Consider the following 20,602-nt stretch of genomic DNA (forward strand, 5'->3'; position numbering starts at 1 on the left):
TCACCATTCACATTTGAGTATGTAATTTAGGCACAATAATGCCCAAAACGCCTTAGGGTATAAGGGGTTAAAGGACATCACCTTAAGGGGCAGATGGCTATCCAGTGAAATACTTGCTCAGCCTCTGACACATGTGGCACCAAAGTAGACCCTTCAACACATGGTCTTGTAGGGCATGTGGCATCTAAAGAAAAATTCTTACAGAAAGGCAACAAGCAGAAGAGGTTGCAGTACATGAAAAACTAACAAGCATGGAGTAACAGCCAGTGGCTTAAAGTCTTATGGAGCAATAAATCGAAATTTGAAATTTTTGGTTCACTAAGGTACTAGTATGTTAGAAGAAGAGCTTCTGTGAAGTATAGTGGCTGCTTCATCGTCGTATATGGATGCATTTCAGACAGTGTTATAGGGGATCTGGTTAAAATTGATGGAATGATGTCTGGTGAAAATTATAATGGGAAATTTGATTTATCATATTGTGCCTTCAGAAAAATCCCAAAAACTTCATTTTTCAGCACAACAATGACCACAAACACACTGTAAGTACAATTAAGATCTATATTGTCTGCAGATGGAAAACTAACAGTATTAGACTGGCCAAGTAAGAGCTCCAACCTCAACATAATTGAAGCTGTGTGGGCTCACTTGGACAGAGAAATGAACAAAAAGCAGCCAAAGTCAAAAGAAGAGTCATGGCAACTCCTGTAAGAAGATCCCAGGGTTCACAGCAAGTCATTCTTGTTGCTTGCTATTGTATCAGTGTTGCTTCATCTTTATTCTCTTGCCCAGAAAACTCGATTACAGATTATTTTCTTGACTGGCATAAGGCCTCTGCATAATACAGTATATACAATATATCCATGTACATAAACATACACACCCTTAATATTCTCAAGCCAGCTTAACTGAATTCAGGGATGGCAGGAAGAAAACTGTGCATAACTCCACACAGCGGTGGCAGAAGTGGGTCAAAGGTCTTCCGGGAAGTGAGCCTCAGAACTGCAGATCAAAAAGGAAAGTTAATTAGTGACAGCGCCCCCTCTCTGCTTGGATTGGTTTTGAGCGTCTTCTAAGAGCCCTTAAGGTGTCCCCTAAAGGCATGTGCATGACAATATATACATACAGTATATATATATATATATATATATATATATATATATATATATTATATATATATATATATATATACATACACACACACACACACACTCTATATGGTCAAAAGTATTGAGACACATCTCTTAGTTATTGAATTCAGGTGTTTCAATCAGACCCATTGCCACAAGTGAATAAAATCAAGCACCTAGCCATCCAGTTTCCATTTATAAATATTTGTGAAACAAAATGGGTCATTCTGAAGAGCTCAGTGACTTCAACCATAGTACTTTGATAGGATGGCACCTTTCCAATAAGATGGTTCTTGAAATTTCATCCATGCTGGAAATTGTAAGTGGTGTTATTAGAAAGTGGACACGTTTAGGAACAACAACAACTCCGCCACAAAGTGGAAGACCACATAAAGTCACAGAGTAGGGGTCAGCGACTGCTGAGGTGATTCCATAGCTGAAGAATTATAACTTTCCATTAGCATTAAAATCGGTGCATCAGGAACTTCATGGAATGGGGTGTCCATGGCCAATGTCCAGCATCATTGAGTTGGTGAAAGGATGGTTCCTCAGTGTGTAACACCAACTTTCAAACATGGAGGAGGAAGTGTGATGGTCAGGGGTTCTTTTGCTGGAGACAGAGTTGGTGACTTGCGCAGAGTGACCGACATTCTGAATCAAAAATATGAATAAAATTTTGTGCACTTAATGATTCATTGACTTATTTTTTTATTTGACATTATTTGTTCTATGCGTTGATTTAATTAAAGATTAAGACATTAAACTGTGGGCAATCCCATAAAAAAACTAAAAAAAAAATCCTCTCCCTGAGACACAATACACTTGCCCCACCACTTTTTCAATTGATCAAAACTGTTCTGAAACTCAAAGTGACAGCCTTCAGTGTCTGTGTCATTTGCTTCTTGACCTCCTCCACATCCTGAAAACGCTTTCCTTTAAAGGTCCATCTTCATTCTTGGAAATAAGAAAAAATCGCAGGGTGCAAGTTCTGGGGAGTGGGGAAGGGTGGCAAACCATTGTCCCATTTTTTGTGAGAAACTGCTGCACACTCAATGCTGTGTGGGTGGAAGTGCTGTCGTGATGCAGAAGCCACTCGCCTAATCGCCGCAATTCGGGTCGTTTGCTCCACACACACTTGAGCACTTGATAGACATCGCTTGGCCAAATGATGCAGAAAGCAGTCTAGTATATGAACCTAGCGGCAAATGTTGGAAATAACGCTCCTCCAGCCTCCAGAAAAAAAATTCTCGGCATTTTTGTGTCCCCTTTTGTATATATAAAGAGAGAGAAAGGGGGATGCTTTTTATCAAAAAAAGTAACTAAATATCAGGCATTCATACTTGTCTGACAAACACTGGCAAAGACATAGAAAGAGGACTGATAAAAGAGGGCACCCTACACACCACAGTTCTTAGTTACTGATTGATTATGAAGATTATAGGAGTATTTTCTGTATGCATCCTTGTTTCTGAAAAATAGAATCTCAACATATGTAGACCACATTTTTCAGGGCCTTCTGATATAAACAGGTTTTGAAGACTTCTACACTGCTAATAACAGTGAATTTAAGAATATCTTGTCTTAATGATATGATGATTTCCCGTGTACTTTAATGAGACTTTTCACGTTGTCTTAGTCCTATAGTTCATTCTGAAATACTCTGTTGTGCCTAAACAATACAAAGACACAAAGACCACATTTGTAGCTTGTCTTTTATTTGTCATTAAAAATATTTTACTCACTGGTTGGAAAAAGATCATTATTTGTTGCAAAAAACAAATTATCTTCTGTTATGAGGTACACAGTGCAACTTTGCGAGCAATGTAGAATTTTTTAAATCCCTAGTTGGATATTTTGGCAACATGACCAATTGATTTTATCTGGGAATGCAAACATAATGATGACTGAGTGAATCTCCCACCTTTTACTGCTCCATAGTTACCTTTGTGGCTGGCAAGTCTTCTCAGAATCTTTGGCCAGGGAGGGAGAAATAGATAGATAGTTACAGAATGTGTAGATTATATTCATTATTAAAGTGTTTTGTAAAATATCGCTTAACTTCAGCTAGCCAGGTCATACATCATCTCCCTACATACTGCGTGTTGTATGTGTGTGTGTGTTTTTAGATTACCTAATAAGAAAACAAGAGCACTCCTGTGTAGCATAAAAGTGAAGATGATGGATTTATCATCTGAACTAACTTATTTCAATTCAGGTTTGTAAAAGGCCACAGCAAGTCATGGCAGCATTATGTGCAAGAATGGAAACCGTCCTGAAGAGGGTGCCACACCATTGCAGGGGTCTATTTATGCACCAACCCACACTCAGAGTGGGCCAATTTGGAAACTCCTGTCAACCTAACCTGCACCCATTTGGTAATGTGGGAGGAAAACTGAAGTATCCAGTGAGAAATCTACGCAGACATAGGGAGAACTTGCAAATTCACACATATAACAGCTAAGCACGAAATTCAAACCCAAGATGCTGGAACTGTGAAGTAGAAGTGCAAACCACTGTATGTGCTGCCTGTTGGATTTTTAGGTCTTTATAACTAGAATATTATAAGCTTCATTTGTTAGAGCTAAATGCAGAGTACATTAAAACATACTTACTGTATAAAGTTGATCATAAATGTAAACATATGGCTCTGCCATGACTGGGTAACCAAGCAAAAGTGTTAAGCAAGAAGCTTACCTGACCCTCATTCATGTGATCACTTTACAAGTCAGTAAGAAGTAACAGCATTAGGAAATAAATGAAGACAAGTTACTTTGCAAGTCCAGGTAATGTCCTGCGGTGGGTTGGCGCCCTGCCCGGGATTGGTTCCCTGCCTTGTGCCCTGTGTTGGCTGGGATTGGCTCCGGCGGACCCCCGTGGCCCTGTGTTTGGATTCAGCGGGTTGGAAAATGGATGGATGGATGGTAATGTCATCTTCTATAGCTACCAGAAGTATATAGAAGGAAAAAACATGCACTAATTGCATTTCCTCCAAAAATGTCTAAGAGTTCAACCCAGGTTAGACATGATGTATACACTTAATCACATATTGAGTCTGATTCTTTTTAGCATGTCCATGCAGGATTGCATAAATAAACTGAGAAGAAGTTCCATGGTTCTTTTTATTTCGTTGTTGCTCTGAACTGTACTAATGATTTGAACCGAAAAGGACCAGAGCACCAGATTTGGTCTCTTTTTCTCTCTCTCCTATCTCTGTTAACCACATCCGCAGTCCACAGTGGTTCCACTCTGAGAGTAGAGCTGCTTTTTAAATAAAGTAAGACAGTGTGGCAAACTCTGAAAAATACATTTGAGCACAAAGCTACAAAAGCCAGAATAGTGTAGGCCACCTCTTGATAAATGTGGTTGCTTTTTCATTGTCTTTTTGGCCTCTGCAAATGACTGCAAAAGTTGTGTGTACTTGTGTAGGTGGGATTGTGGTTTTAAACTTCTCTGCTCAGAGAATGAAGCCATTTGAATTGTTAATGAGGCCTGTTTCTATTTCTTCTATTTCTTGCTGCTATTTTTCTTGGACTTATTTTCAGAGTTTGCATCACTGTTTGTCCTTCTAGCGTCTTAAATTACCAGAGCAAATTGTGTAAATTTAAAATCCACCTATCCATTCATCTGCTTTTACACTTTAAGGCTGCACAGACCAGGGGCCTATCGAGGCAAGACTACAGACAAAAGAAGTAAGGAAGCAAACCTGGAAGTTAAACCATCTAGCACAATGAAAATCCATGCAACCACCTCCTGGATTTAAATGATGGGAAAACATAGCTTACAGCTGAGTGAGCAAAAAGGGCTGCAGTAAATCTGCCTTGAACTCCTTTTACACTATTAGCCTGCAGGGTGTTGCTCATTTCTGGCAGTGCCATACTTTTATGATAATACTTAAGTTTAAAAACATACATGGTACACAACTGATTTCTGAGCCATATAAAAAGAAGGGATTTATTGGAATCCATCGATGAATGAAGGTTTGAGATCCACACAACTCTGTACTACAGCAGCATTTCTCCCTTGACCTAGTTTATGTATGGTGAGGTCTGGCTTGTTTGTCCAGAAACCACTTTGTCTTAACATATTTGACCACAGTGATGAGCAGTTGCCACATTGATCACTGCTTTAGGTAACAACAATGTGATTTTAGTTCGCTAGCACTTGGGAAGGGCAAAGCCTTCAGAATCACGTGTAATCTATATATGTTTGAATTTCTAAATTTCTTCAACCCTTCTTGGCAAAGAAAACAAAAGTGGACTATCATAATGACTACAGACCAGTGACTGAATTTAGGATACATTAAACAGAATATTCCAGATAGTCTTGATCACCTTCAGTTTGCATATTGTCACAACCACTCCAAAGAGGATGACATACCCCTTGCACTTTATACATCATCTTTTTACGGCACCTCTGAATAGTAAAAGTCCTGTTTATAGAGTACAGTTCAGCATTTAACACTATTCTTCTATCAAAGCTGACCACTAAACTCCTTAGTTTACAGTTTAGTGACATCCACTGCAAATGTATCTTGGACTTCCTAACCAAATGTCCTCAGCCTGTGTAGTTTGGCAACACATCCTCCATGCTGACCCTCAACACAGGCACTCCACAGGGTAATGTGCTGAGCCTCCTTTTGTACATTTTGTTCATCTTTGACTCAGTGGCCAGGCACAGTTCCAACTCCGTCATTACATTTTCTGAGAATACCATCATCATAGGACTGATCACCAACAACGATGTGGTGCCAGGACAATGTCATCTTTATTGTCAGCAAAACCAAGGAGCTGGTCATTGACTTTAGAAGGCAGATCACACTTCCTTCTACATCAGAGGAGATGCTGAAAATCTGAAGAGCTTTACATTTCTTTGAGATACTATCACTGATGAACTGAAATGGACATGACACATTTCATGTCAAAAAAGCTCACTAGTGCGTCTGTTTTCTTAGACGTCTCATATGGGCTTACGGTTCTCCATCTGTTCTTGTGAACTTCTACACATACACAGTGGAATCCATCCTCATTGGCAGCATACCATCCTGATACAGTGCCTGCTTGGCTCAAGATCGTAAAGCACTGCAGAGTGTGGTGAATGCAGAACTGAATATTACCAATACCCAACTGATTTCTATTAATGACATATGCAATAAGGGATAAAGTATTATTAAAGGCCTTGGCCATCCTGCACAGCCACTTTTCACAATCCTCATTTCTGGCACATGGTACAGGCTCACTGGCACCAGTAGAAACTACTGATAGATAGATAGATAGATAGATAGATAGATAGATAGATAGATAGATAGATAGATAGATAGATAGATAGATAGATAGATAGTCCCAAGGGGAAATTCACATACTCCAGCAGCACATTACTGATGCAAAAAGCAATATTAAGTTAAAGATTGATAATAATGCAGGTAAAAAACAGACAATAACTTTGAATAATGTTAACGTTTACCCCCCCAGGTGGAGGTCTGAATTGAATTGAAGAGATATATAGATACAATAATATATATACTATAAAACTAGAAACTGTCCTTGTCATAAGGTTGCTGAAGAGTCGATCATAAGATCAAATATTGTACCATAACAAACAGTGTATATATAATACTTGCAAATACATTTAATATATATGCTGTATATATACAGGGTGAGTCAAAATTATGTTAACATTTGAATGGCGGAAACAATTTATTCACAAAACATACTTCATACGTGCAAGATGATTTACAGGAGTGTCTCAACCTGTTTGCCATCATGTTCATCACACAAAAACCAACGAGCAACTGTACCATTTAAAGCCCAGACACACATTTCATGGGGAAAAGATAATACCACAGTCCGTATTCTGTCCTTCAGGTCATTGATATCATGAACTTTCCTGCTAGACATGCGCTCCTTCACCATACCCCATAACCAGAAATCACAGGTTGTCAAATTTAGGGGAGTGTGGCGGCCATGGCAATGGTCCACCATGACCTATCCATCGACCTGGAAAGGTGTGGTTGAGATAAAAATAATCCATTAGTGTTAATATAATTTTGACTCACCCTGTATACAATGTACTGTATATATTCTGCATACTAACTACTGTATACTTTTTTGTCAACTGTTCTAAGGAGAAACAAATTTTACTGTCCTATATACATATAACAAACTTCATTTGAAATTTTCTTAAGAGACTTATGATTCTTTTTTCCTGGTATGCTACAGTCAAGAATGTGAAGTCATTCTCTGATGCCCTTTTGTAGTGTTACACTAAAAATGCGTACAGTGGCCATGGGTGATATCTATATATATAAAATCCCTATGTGTGTCCAGGTGTCCGTGTGTGGGTGTCTTCTGGTGAAGTGCACATGCGCGGGGCACAGTGCAATGCGCAATATTACTGCCAGAGAAAGTTAGAGGCGTTTTACGGAAATACAAACCAGTATTACTGCGAGAGGAAATTAAAGGTACACAATATACAGTGACGCATATTACAGCCACATACAAGCCAGTATTACTGTCAGAGGAGATTAAGGGCATATTACCGACGTGCACACCTGTATTACCGCCAGAGAAAATTAAAGGTATATTACCGACATACAAGCCAGCGGACGTACAAGACGGTATCCTTCAATAAGGGCGCGCACAAAAAGGCGAGCCTCAAAAGGGCGACCTCAACTGGGTGCAGCGAATAAACGCGCGCGTAAATAAAGATCTGCACCTTTGTTGCTCTTCAAATATTCCAGAGCCATTTGAACTAAATTATCTACGAACGCCTTTATTCGCCGCGCTCAATTGAGGTCACCCTTTTGAAGCTCGCCTTTTTGTGCGCGCCCTTATTGAATAGAGCCATACAAGACAGTATTACTGTCACAGAAAATTAAAGACACACAATACACGGCGGCAGCCCACGAAGAACGGTCAGCTCAGTAAGTAAACATCAACAAAAGAAAGGCTGAAAGAAAGAAAAATACGACCAACAAAAAGAATGAGGTCAAAGTCCCTTGCCATTTAATATAGACTGTTCCTACTAATGTTTATGCACTACTGTTCTAGCGCCCGTTATTGTAACGGGCTTAATGACTAGTTTAAAATAAACAAGTAATTGAAGTGGCACAGGTCACCTTCTTTTGTTGTGAACTAGGTTTGTGATCAGAACTGTTAAGCAAGTTTGAGAATATTATGTTGAACTACAGAACTGCTTATTTCAATCCTGGTTCGTGGGTTACGAAATCTATCCCAGTAGTTTCAGGCACAAAGGAGGAACCAAACCTGCACAGTATTCCAGTCCATCACAGGGACTATTCACACATGCACACCCACCCCCTTTCAAATTGCACATGTCTTTGGTTTGTGGGAGGAAAACTGAAGTAATTGACTTAAATAGGAACATTCTGAGGATTTGAAATGCAGGTTGACTGAAATTTACATCTTCATCCACATCTAGAACTTCAAAGACTTAGTTATTATTAACATGTTGGGTTAATCCTCTGACAGCCCAGTTTGGTGCCTTTGCACTAAATGTAATTACAGCCATGTTTTACGAAAAGACATAGTCTGGGTCAGAATGCTAGCATGAGCTGGACTCACATAAACATCGATTAACTCAAAACTCTCAATACCAGTTTCAGTATAAGTGTAATCAGACACTTAAAACACTTGTCCATTCATCCATTTCCTAATCTGCTTATCTAATTTAGGTTTACTGGGATCCTTTCCTAGAAAAAAGGCAACAACCATCCCTAAACAAGCAGTCAATTCTTTGGAGGAGAACATCCTGCACAACATCACAGTCCAAAGTAGAGTCATCAGTTAACCTAACACAAATGTGTTTAAGATGGGGATATTGATAATAAAGAAAGTACTGTATGCTGCTGAATAAATTACATAAAACAGTAATCTTAAGGAAATAGTCTATCCATCCATTCATATCTATATTGTATTTTTTCATTGAAAGGCAAGAGAAGCCAACCATTTTTGGAATAAACCATTGGCAGGAATAAACCCTGTATGAGAAACTTGCTTATATGGCCACAGCAACTAATATAGGCCAGAGTAGAGTTATCAGTTAATAATAGGGATGCACCGATACCGAAACGGGTATCTGGTATCGGCCTCGATACCACATTTTCTAAAGTACTCGTACTCGTTAAAAGTCCCCCGATACCGGGGACCGATACCACGGTCTGAGAAATGTCTATGTTTGAGCGGCGTGTAAGGGGTTAATCACAGGCGCCGAGTGCCCGCCCCCAGGCCCCGGCTGCAGCTCAGAGCGGGGAGAAGGCGAGGCGAGACATGTCAGCCGTGTGGAACTATTTCAAAGTGAATAAAGACGACAAAACAAAGGCGGACTGCAAATTGTGCTCAGCGAAATTGTCCAGAGGAGGCTCAAAAGGTAGCGCATTTAACACAAGTAATTTAATCAAGCACCTAAAATCCCAACACGACAACGAGTACAAGGAGTTTACCCACGCTTCTAAACCAACACAACCCACGCTGCAGCAAACTTTTGTAAGACGAGAGAAAATGTCCAGAGACAATCCATGTGTTATGAAAATAACACAGGCAATTATTGAGTACATTGCATTGAGTGACCAGCCACTCTCGGAGGTAGAAAATGTGGGATTCCTGCGTCTCCTCCATGTTCTGGAGCCCAGATATGATGTCCCAAGCCGCCGCTACATGACTGACACGGAGCTGCCTAAACTACACGACTCCGTGAAAAAACATATCCACAGCCTACTGCAAGCTTCCTCTGCGTTTAGTTTCACCACGGATATTTGGACAAGCAGTGTTAGCCCCGTGTCGCTAATTAGCCTAACCTCCCAGTGGATAGACGAGAGTTTCACGCCGCAACGAGCCATATTACATGTGAAACAATTCCGCGGCTCGCACACCAGCCAGGCTATAGCGCATGTGTTTGAGGAAATGCTCCAGACATGGGGTATACAGTAATCCCTCCTCCATCGCGGGGGTTGCGTTCCAGAGCCACCCGTGAAATAAGAAAATCCGCGAAGTAGAAACCATATGTTTATATGGTTATTTTTATATTGTCATGCTTGGTCACAGATTTGCGCAGAAACACAGGAGGTTGTAGAGAGACAGGAACGTTATTCAAACACTGCAAACAAACATTTGTCTCTTTTTCAAAAGTTTAAACTGTGCTCCATGACAAGACAGAGATGACAGTTCAGTCTCACAATTAAAAGAATGCAAACATATCTTCCTCTTCAAAGGAGCACTTGTAAGTATGCGAAGCACCGCGGCACAAAGCTGTTGAAGGCGGCAGCTCACACCCCCTCCGTCAGGAGCAGAGAGAGAGATAGAGAGAGACAGATAAAAAAAATCAATACGTGCCCTTTGAGCTTTTAAGTATGCGAAGCACCATGCAGCATACTTAAAAGCTGCACACAGAAGGTAGCAACGTGAAGATAATCTTTCAGCATTTTTAGACGAGCGTCCTTATCGTCTAGGTGTGCGAACAGCCCCCCTGCTCACACCCCCTACGTCAGGATCACAGATAGCGCAAGAGAGAGAGAGAGAAAAGTAAGTTGGATAGCTTCTCAGCCATCTGCCAATAGCGTCCCTTGTATGAAATCAACTGGGCAAACCAACTGAGGAAGCATGTACCAGAAATTAAAAGACCCATTGTCCGCAGAAACCCGCGAAGCAGCGAAAAATCCGCGATATATATTTAAATATGCTTACATATAAAATCCGCGATGGAGTGAAGCCGCGAAAGGCGAAGCGCGATATAGCGAGGGATTACTGTACCTTAAACATCAGTACATGTTGTGCTTCGTGACAATGCCAAAAACATGATTAAAGCCATGAATGACGCAGGGCTCCCAAGTCTGCCGTGTGTCGCGCACACGCTCCAACTGGTTGTTCACGAGGGCTTATTAGCACAGAGGAGCATTGCTGATGCTATAGCAGTGGGGCGGAAAATAGTTGGGCATTTTAAACATTCCGCCTTAGCCTACTCCCGCCTCGAGGACATTCAGGGACAGCTCAACCAGCCAATAAAGAGACTGCAGCAGGACGTACAGACGCGCTGGAACAGCATGTATTACATGCTCCAGTCCCTCATTGAGCAAAAGCGAGTGCTGGGGGTGTATGTGTCCGAGCATGAACTCCCAGTCCCTGACTATCTCACCGCTCACCAATGGGCTCTTATGGAGAAGACTGTTGCCATCCTCGCCCCCTTTGAGGAACTAACTAAAAAAGTGAGCAGCTATGACGCACTAGCCTCTGATGTCATCCCAGCTGTGACTGTGCTAGTGAGACTTCTAAACAGAGAAACAGACGAGGACCACGGCGTCAAGACAATGAAAGCAACCTTACTGGCAGCTGTCAAGAAGCGCTTCAGTGACGTCGAGACCAACCCACTGTACTTCATCTCCACCATACTTGACCCAAGGTAAAGTCTGTGTGCTATAGGTATTCAATGATAAACTACAGTACTAAATGTAAGATTAATTTCCATCTGAAATATTATATTATATTTTTGTAACTAAAATACACAAATACAAATGTATGCAATATATATAATATGAAATATATTTCCCTTATTACTACCAGAAAGCCAAATGGCTGGCATTTGTGACAGTGGTTTAGGGGAAACTAAAATCAGTCCTATTTTTCCACATATTAATACATTCATGAATTTTGTTCAGGTATAAAGATCGCTTCTTCTCCAACAACACTGCTCCGGAGGCCAAGCTGCACCTGAAGCAGGAGCTGCAGATGATGTCCAGAGCTGAGGCAGAGGGGAGTCGGGCAGAAGCTGCAGAACCTCCTGCTAAACTGTTCCTCAAGGCCCAGGCCAGCACTAGCAGCAGTCTGGACACTGTATTTGAAGAAATCGCTAAGGAGCAGCCCCAGGCAGCACAGCCGCTGGCAGCAGGTGCTGCCATTGAGCTCGACACATACCTCGGAGAGGCCCCAAGCCCTCGTGATGACAGTCCTCTGAAGTACTGGGGTGTCAACAAAATCAGGTTCCCCACTTTGGCTAAAATGGCCCAGAAATACCTCTCAGCCCCATGTAGCAGTGTGGAAAGTGAAAGGCTTTTTAGCTCAGTGTCACACATTATAGATGAAAACAGAAACAGGCTGACTGCTGATAATGCAGAAAAGCTACTTTTCTTAAAAAAAAACCTGCCACTCACTTTTTCTAAATAGGCTCCATTAAGTGAATCGTCTTAGACTTGATGTTAATACCTACCTCAGTTGCACTGACTGCCACAGTTCTATGTTGGTGGATGTTGTTAGTTTATTCAAATATTGTGCACTAAATAGCAAAGATGTTTATTAATGCCCCTTGTGTTGTCCAAAGCGGCAGAGTTTACAACAAACTGAAAAAAATACTTGAGTTGCACTGTCACTGTTTAAATTTTTTTTTATAATTATTTATTCTGTAATATGTTGCATACAACATGCTTTTCATTTTAAATAAATGTTCTTAATTCCAAACTAGTCCCTTGTTTATTTTGTTAAATTATATGACTAAAGCTGTTACCTGTAAATTTAAATCATGTTTTTATTAAGTACTTGGTATCGGCAAGTACTCGGTATCGGCGAGTACTGAAATGCAAGTACTCGTACTCGTACTCGTTTTCCAAAAAAGTGGTATCGGTGCATCCCTAGTTAATAAACATAATCTGAATGTCTCTTGGATGTGGGACACAGGAGTATCCAGAGAAATCAAGGGAGAATATTCAGATTCAACACAGGAAGTGACTAGGCCGGAATCAAGTACAGGTAGTTGTGAGGTGGCAGTGCTAACCATTGCACCACACATAAAATATAAATAACTCTGATTTTCAACATTGTCATTTTTGTATCCTATTCATGTCAGGGTTTTGCTGAATCAGCTGGCCGTGCCTGTGATCTTGCCCTCTTACTGTACATTTTCCTGTAATGCTAGTGCAAAAAAAAGAAGCCCTGATGCAGGTAGGGTGCTTCCTGGATTCTTTTCCATGTTATCATAAAAACATTTTCACATTTTAAACCTCAACCCCGCCTCCCTTTTCTTCAAAAATGAGCGGACAGTTTCCATTTTCTAGCTGTTTAGCTGGTGGTAATGCATCTTAAGTCACTTTCTGCATTACCCGAGGTACAGGTACAATGCTGTGGTTTTTTGGAACGCCTTTATGTGTGTGGTCTTTGCACACTACTATACTGTTTGTTGCTCTATCATTATAACTGGGGAAGATTATTCCTGGGTGCTTGCAGGCGGATTAGCTCTTGATCCCATTATTTTTATTTTGTTTTGCCTAATAGCAGGTTGTCCACAATTGTCAGAGATCTCCAGATGTTGCACGTTTCCTCTCAGGTTGCTGCTTCTAAAACAATAGCAGCAGATTGTCTATCCTCTGTTTCATTTAATGATTCAGTTGGCTCGTCCACCTAGTCTTTCACACTTGGACGAGTCAGATGACCAGACAAACCGCTTTCTTACTCTCTTGGCAAGTTGGCAACACTGCTTTGTGGGCTGTGCACTTTAGGGGCTCGTTCCTTTGCAGTAAGCCAAGAAAGATCCCTCCCAGCCAATAGAGTAAGAGAGGGGGTTGTGTTGGAATATGTGAATCTGCCAAACCAGCTGGTGCCAGATATTCAGCAAGAACATTTTTTCCTTCCTCTCTGAAAACCTGGCCTCAAACACAACTGTCTAAAATTACAAAACAACAGATCTCTACCAAATGCCTCTCTATTCAATGGTTTGCACCAAACTGAGAAATAATAAATCAGCCATTTCTTAGGCAGTAAACAGAAACTTGGAAACTGCCTTCTCTGCCTGATTTTTTTACTGTTAGTCACAGAGTCTATCAAGCATGTATGCTTTGTATACCACTATGCTCAAATTATTCACCCATGCCGTTGACAAATGTCATATAAATGTCTTTCTGTTGTGCTTATTTCTTTGTTGTCCAGTGCTTTACTTTTTTGGTATCCTCCCTATATCAATGGAAGAGCAGAATTTGATGTGAATCTGTATAATCATAGTAAATATAGATTCGTATATAAGTGTCTTAATTTAGCTGTTCAAACAGAGGAAGTTTGAATTTCACTTCCTTTTCTACTCTCACTTCAATATTTTTTTTTGCAATAATTTCAGTTATTACTGGTCACGTTTCTGACACTGATGATTACTCCTTGAGATTTTTGAGATATTGAATATCACTTTGGCCTAAGAGGAGTATGATTAAAATGCTGTAATTATACCCTTGATATATTAAACTGGACAAATGCAGAAAGATGTCCTGGGAAAATAAGTATCTCCGATAAATACAGGGAAAAAAACCATGTGGGGGGAACCGGGTGCTGGAGTGAGAGGATGGCTGTCAGATGGAGCACATAGCAACACATCAAATCAAAAAGAACTAGTACTGAATGTGGCTGCGCTTACTTATGAGAAGCTTTTTAAGGGGTCTGTGATCTAGTGAGAATTTAATGGCATTTATTAAACTCCGCTTTGGAGAATGCTCCGTTAAAAGCCAAACATTGTGATGACTGTTCACTGAGAGATGGTACTATGCTAGGATTTATAAAATGGCTTTTTGAAATAGCCTGCCAGACTAAACATTTACTATTAACATAGTTTGTGTGATCTTGCTCCATCTTTGTTATGCACAATATATAATAATATGATTACAAAATCCATCTTCAATATTTCATGCTAGCTTAATCCAATATAGGGTATTGCTGTAGCTGCAACATCTCTGTGTCTGATGCCAGTCCATCACATAGCATATTAATACTTGGATGATGTTTTGGTGCTAATTTACACTACCAGTCAAAAGTTTTGGAATACCTCAGTTTCTTCAAGTTTTCGTGTAACTGTACACAGTTTAATGTCTTAATGTTTTATGAAACCAAGGCATAGAACAAATAAACAATGTCAAATAAAAAAAAATAAGTCAAGAAATCATTAAATGTGCAAGATTTTATCTAAATTTTTATTCATAAAAGGAGTACTTCAGAGGGTGTAGTAACACAGTCTGTTCCAACTCTGCTTTAAGATAGACAGACAGCAGGTAATCAACAGGAGTTGGGACACGTGTGTAAATTGTTTGCTTCAATTTGCAAGGCTTAATTTACTTTAATTGCTGCAGAACATCTGTAGGTTGTAGCCTATTAGTTGTGTACTGAAGAAGGCCCATTTGTAATATTCTGAAATTTCATTTTTTCATTTTTTGCTAACCTAAACCTTAAATTTAAACCTCTGGCAGTTTACTGCTTACTTTTTCACCATTTTAGGTCATTCATTGCATTTCACCTGATTAAATTTGAAGAAAAACTGGAAAAACTGAGGTGTTCTAAAACTGTAAACTGGTTGTGTACCTAACCTACAAATACTTTGAATGGGAAAAGCAATCCAAGTACCTGAAAAAAAAATATAAAGACATGGGTAGAATATGTAGACTCAACATAGAGAACAACTAGGGCTAAATTTCATAAAGACAGTGACTAGGCTAGGAGGGTAACTGGGGTCCCTTAAAAATGTGGCACAACCATCCATTCATCCATTATCCAACCCGCTATATCCTAACTACAGGGTCACGGGGGTCTGCTGGAGCCAATCCCAGCCAACACAGGGTGCAAGGCAGGAAACAAACCCCAGGCAGGGTGCCAGCCCACCGCAGGACACACAGACACACACTCACCCATACACCAAGCACACACTAGGGACAATTTAGTATCGCCAATGCACCTAACCTGCATGTCTTTGGACTGTGGGAGGAAACCGGAGCACCCAGAGGAAACCCACGCAGATACAGGGAGAACATGCAAACTCCACACAGGGAGGACCTGGGAAGCAAACCCGGGTCTCCTAACTGTGAGGCAGCAGCGCTACCCACTGCGCCACCATACTGCCCTGTGGCACAACCATGTCTCACAAATTATGTCACACCAAATCTGTTTAGAGTCATCAGTCCATCATGTCCTTGTTGTGAAAATGGACAGAAGAGAACAAGCAACCTGCCCACAAATACTTTCCTGCTTCTTTACTTGAAATACTGACAATGCCAATAGTGAAGCCCATAACTCTGGGGCTATAAAATAGATGAATTTAACATTGCACAATACAAACAATATAAAATCTTCTTATGATAGCTGCCTTCTACTCAGTTCAGTGTCTACAGTCAGCCAAAAAAATGAACAAGCTCAAATGGACAGAAGGCAGAACACAGCATGGGACACCATAACCCCAAAGTTATCTCATACACATTAGTAAAAGGATAAGTGTCTGTGTGACCATCCATTTGCTATGTCTGTCATTACAAGAGATGGCACAGCACAAATACTTGTAGTATTAAAATGCATTGTACTTACCATTCCAACAGATGGCCCATCAAAACATTTGTAGTAATGAATTTTATTACTGCAAATGTTTGTGATGTGCCATCTGTTGGAATAACAAGTGCAATGTATTTTATTACTACATGCATTACAAAATACATTCCAATAGATGGTGCACTGCAAACATTAATGCTGAGGTATACATTGATTACTTAGATTTCCACCTGTCTTTGATAGGTAGCACAGCTAGTCTTACTGTATATGTTATTCAAGTCAATATTACCACTTTATTATAATGCAATTTATCTTTATGCAGTAAGTAGAATCATTAGGCAGCACATTAAATAAATGGCTCAGAACTCATGGGTTTAAGTCCAGGTCTGGTTATTCCCTGTGTTTTTGGAGCCTGTGTGTTCTCCTCACATCTGTGTTCCTCTCACAATCCAAAGATACAGTATGTAGGTTAGGCTGATCAATGACTTTGATTGGCCCAATGTGAGTTAAAGAGTCTCCCATCTTGTACTGGTTCCTGTCTGGATTGGTTTCAATGGATAGCATATTCAGATAGAGGACATACTGTAGAAATGAACATGATGTCCAGACATAACAGTGCATTGGTACATAACCTGTAAAATATTAGATTTGTAACTTCTTTTAGGCTAGTCTAAACAAGCAATATCCTCTAGCCCTTTTTATTCCATTCATCCATCCATTATCCAACCCGCTATATCCTAACTACAGGGTCATAGGGGTCTGCTGGAGCCAATCCCAGCCAACACAGGGCACAAGGCAAGAAACAAACCCCAGGGAGGGCACCAGCCCACCGCAGGGCACACACCCCCCACACACTAAGCACACACACTAGGGACAATTTAGGATTGCCAATGCACCTAACCTGCATGTCTTTGTACTGTGGGAGGAAACCCACGCAGACACGGGGAGAACATGCAAACTCCACACAGGGAGGACCGGGGAAGCGAACCCAGGTCTCTTTACTACAAGGCAGCAGCACTACCACTGCGCCACTGTGCCGCCGCCCTTTTTATTATTTGACCTAATTTCTTTTTGTTTTCTTGAAAGCTGCTCTACATATGCACCTTAATGCAGCATGATGGAGTAGGCAGTATTTTGATTACCTTATTGTGCCAAATAAATTTCTAACATTTTTCTTCCTGAAAATATTCCTTATCTAAAATGATTTTCTAAAAACATTTCACTGCACCTTTTAGGTCAGTTCTCTTCTAGACCCAACCTATAACCTTATAGTCTCCAATTCAGCAACACAGTGGAAGAATAAGCAGCCTGGGATGCTGCGCTCTAATGTCAGTGCCCACTCAGTACTGCATGTTGTGTTCAAAATGCAAAGCACCCCAACTTATGTTTAAACCTGGGTGAAACACAAGTCACAGGCAAATGTTTAGTCACTTAACATAATACATTCACTACTTTGTTTGCAATCTTCTGTGCTTTTTACTACCTGGGATTAAATACTATAAATAAGCATAAATACATGTTAGAATGTGACACGTAATAAAGATGAGTGTTTATGGGAATTGTTTGGCCATTTCAGAGGCTTTATGTTCTTTGAAATATGAAGAAAAATGAAGTCATCTCCTGAACATATATACATAGATTCTCAAACCTGCTTAATCTAGTCCTGGGTCATGGTGGGCTGAGAGTTATCTGGTCAGCACTGGATAAGGCAAGAAACAGCCAGTCCATCACACGGTCCACCCATGCACAAACCTACACTGGGATTAATTTAGAGTCACCAGTTAACCTAATCATACATACTGGGGGATACAGGAAGAACACCCAAGAAGTTAAACATTGGTAGTACAAATACATTTCACACAAATATTTAATAAAGAATGCAATTTTTCAGCATTGTTTATACAATGCAGTACAGTGTAATCATCTACCAACAGGTGACCGATAAGCTATTCAAGGCAAAAAATGAGACCCTCTAAGTTGAAAGTCCTTAACTGAGAATAGCAAATAAACAAAGTCAACAGAAAGTCCTACATTGTTTAGCCAAGCTAGGTTCTGCATGTTTATAGTTCCCCATATAAACTTTGCAACTTTCACCAAATGCCAGTCCTAAACACCCTGTGCCTTTTTATCATCTGACCTTTGACCAGAAAGCACTTTTCACACTGGGGGCTCAGCACTTTATTATTATAGTTCAACAGTTGTCACAAAGTACATCTTTACCTAAGGAACAATTTCCAATAAGTTGAGGAAAATGTCAAAATGTGTTTATGGTAAATGGGCTTGTGGGCAGTTGGGGAATGATGGTGTTTGTCCTCCTTCTTTTGTGTGCCTGTTCATGTCACCAACTCAAACAGCATACAACTGATATTGCGGTCAGACCCTGATTAGATTAGCATTTACCTAAAGTGAGAGGACATCTCTGCTGTCTGCCAGCAAACCCATTCAACCCAAGGTAGACGGGCAAACTCTAGATTTGGGGGTGACAAACAGGGCCCAGCGGCAAGGGCAGACAGATGTTCAAAGCATTCATGATGTCCACCATCAGTACTCCAATAAAACAATGCATCCACTGTGTTTTTTAAGAGAGTTCTCTTTTGTTGTGGAACGTGCCTTCTAATCTACAAATGCAGAATTCCTTGTCATCTTTATGCCATGCAGATTGAAGGGAGTTTTGAAATTTTGGAGCCATTTTTTATCTCTTCCAAATCTTAAAATCTTGATTTGCGTACTTTCTGGCTTTTTGACCTTCAACTATACTCATATCTATCTTATGTTCTTAGATGAAATGTTTATTGGTGCAAAATACTTAACCAATTACAAATTCTGAAACCATAAGGGAAAGTTATGTGGAGGCAAGGGTATCATTTTTTTTGATGACAGAGAGAGTAAATTATGAAGGAAAGAAGAACGAGTTATACTGTATAACCTAAAAACTTACATAAATACTACATTCTGGCCCAGAGTAAGTGAATACCTTAAAAGATACCCTACCACTCCACAGAAAGGCACAAATTAGCTGTGGCTATTAAGATAGCTATTCAGAAACATATTTCATTTATAGATGACATGTCAGCTTTTTTGTCAAAAAACTAATAATTCTTAGAGTAACCTAACATGGTGTCACAAATCCAAACGTCACCCTGGTTTAGGAAATTCCTGTTGCTTGACAATTTTTTTTTTTATTCCCAAATACTCCAGGAAAGTATAGCCTATCTAGAGATCACTCACTGCGGAAATCTGTACCTGTATCACTAGAACAAAACCTGAACTTGATTGAAATCAGCTATTTACATGTACCCGTAGCATTTGTACCCCTGAAATCAATAAACTATATATGTACTGTATATAGACTCGTCACAAGCAACCGGAGCTAGTTACATTGCAGGACTCATTGTAAACATTTGTACCTGTGTCATGTTTGAAATCAGCTAGATACAATAAAGTACCTGTATATCTAGATTTGTTAGAAATCACCAGAGCTAGCTAGCTTGATCGATCTATCAGTCTAATGATCTATCTGATCGATTGATTGATTGATGAAATTACATTTCAATTTCTAAGCTCCATTTGTGTCAGTTTGTGATGATCCAGAATGGATCTTTTTTTCTGTTTTTGCAAACAACTTTCTTCTTTCCCCTTTGACTAAGCTCAACAGAAGCTGATGTGACGGGGTGTTTATTACACTGTAAAACAAGTACATGGTGCTTGCACAGAACTGTTGCTATGAAGAAGAGACTGTACTACAGTATAAGCAGACAGAGGCAAGAAGTTACTCCCGACTGCTACCGTTGGTTAACTGGAATGGCAGCTGCCTTCTTGGTATAATCAGCATATTTTGTCTCTCTCATCCCCACAAAATGTCAGCCCCTGCAAACCCCATGTTTCTTCTTCATTTTCTATGTGGGTAGGTGGTGCCACATTGCCGAGATGACAGCATTGCTCACAGGTCCTCCAAAACTTCCATCCCAGACACTTAATAAATTGAGATAGCTGAAATTAGGCAGTCCCTCTGTCTTTTAATCAGTGTGGTTTCTGACAGTTTATTTGCAACACAGTGGTTTAGTAACCTCATAGTTGTCAAGTCTTGAAATCAGATACCAGCTCAGTCCCTTCCTGTGTTCAGTATGCATGTTCTCTCCTTGTGTGAGTGAGTTTATCACATGCTAAAGATGTGCAGGTTACAGTCAT

The 20,602-nt window shown here is 40.2% G+C and overlaps 2 protein-coding genes across 2 annotated transcripts in view; both read left to right on the plus strand.

Moving 5' to 3' along the window:
- Positions 1–20,602, plus strand: part of sesn1 (sestrin 1) — a 444,013-nt gene that overhangs the window by 376,523 nt on the left and 46,888 nt on the right. The window lies entirely within an intron of this gene.
- Positions 10,901–12,594, plus strand: LOC114649400 (zinc finger BED domain-containing protein 4-like). The gene is made up of 2 exons (XM_028798898.2): positions 10,901–11,537; positions 11,794–12,594. The coding sequence occupies exons 1-2, from the start codon at positions 10,936–10,938 to the stop codon at positions 12,296–12,298; spliced, it is 1,107 nt and encodes a 368-aa protein (XP_028654731.2). The 5' UTR covers positions 10,901–10,935; the 3' UTR covers positions 12,299–12,594.

The sequence above is a fragment of the Erpetoichthys calabaricus genome, chromosome 3 (genome assembly GCF_900747795.2).
Source record: "Erpetoichthys calabaricus chromosome 3, fErpCal1.3, whole genome shotgun sequence".
Taxonomy (NCBI): Eukaryota; Metazoa; Chordata; class Cladistia; order Polypteriformes; family Polypteridae; genus Erpetoichthys; species Erpetoichthys calabaricus.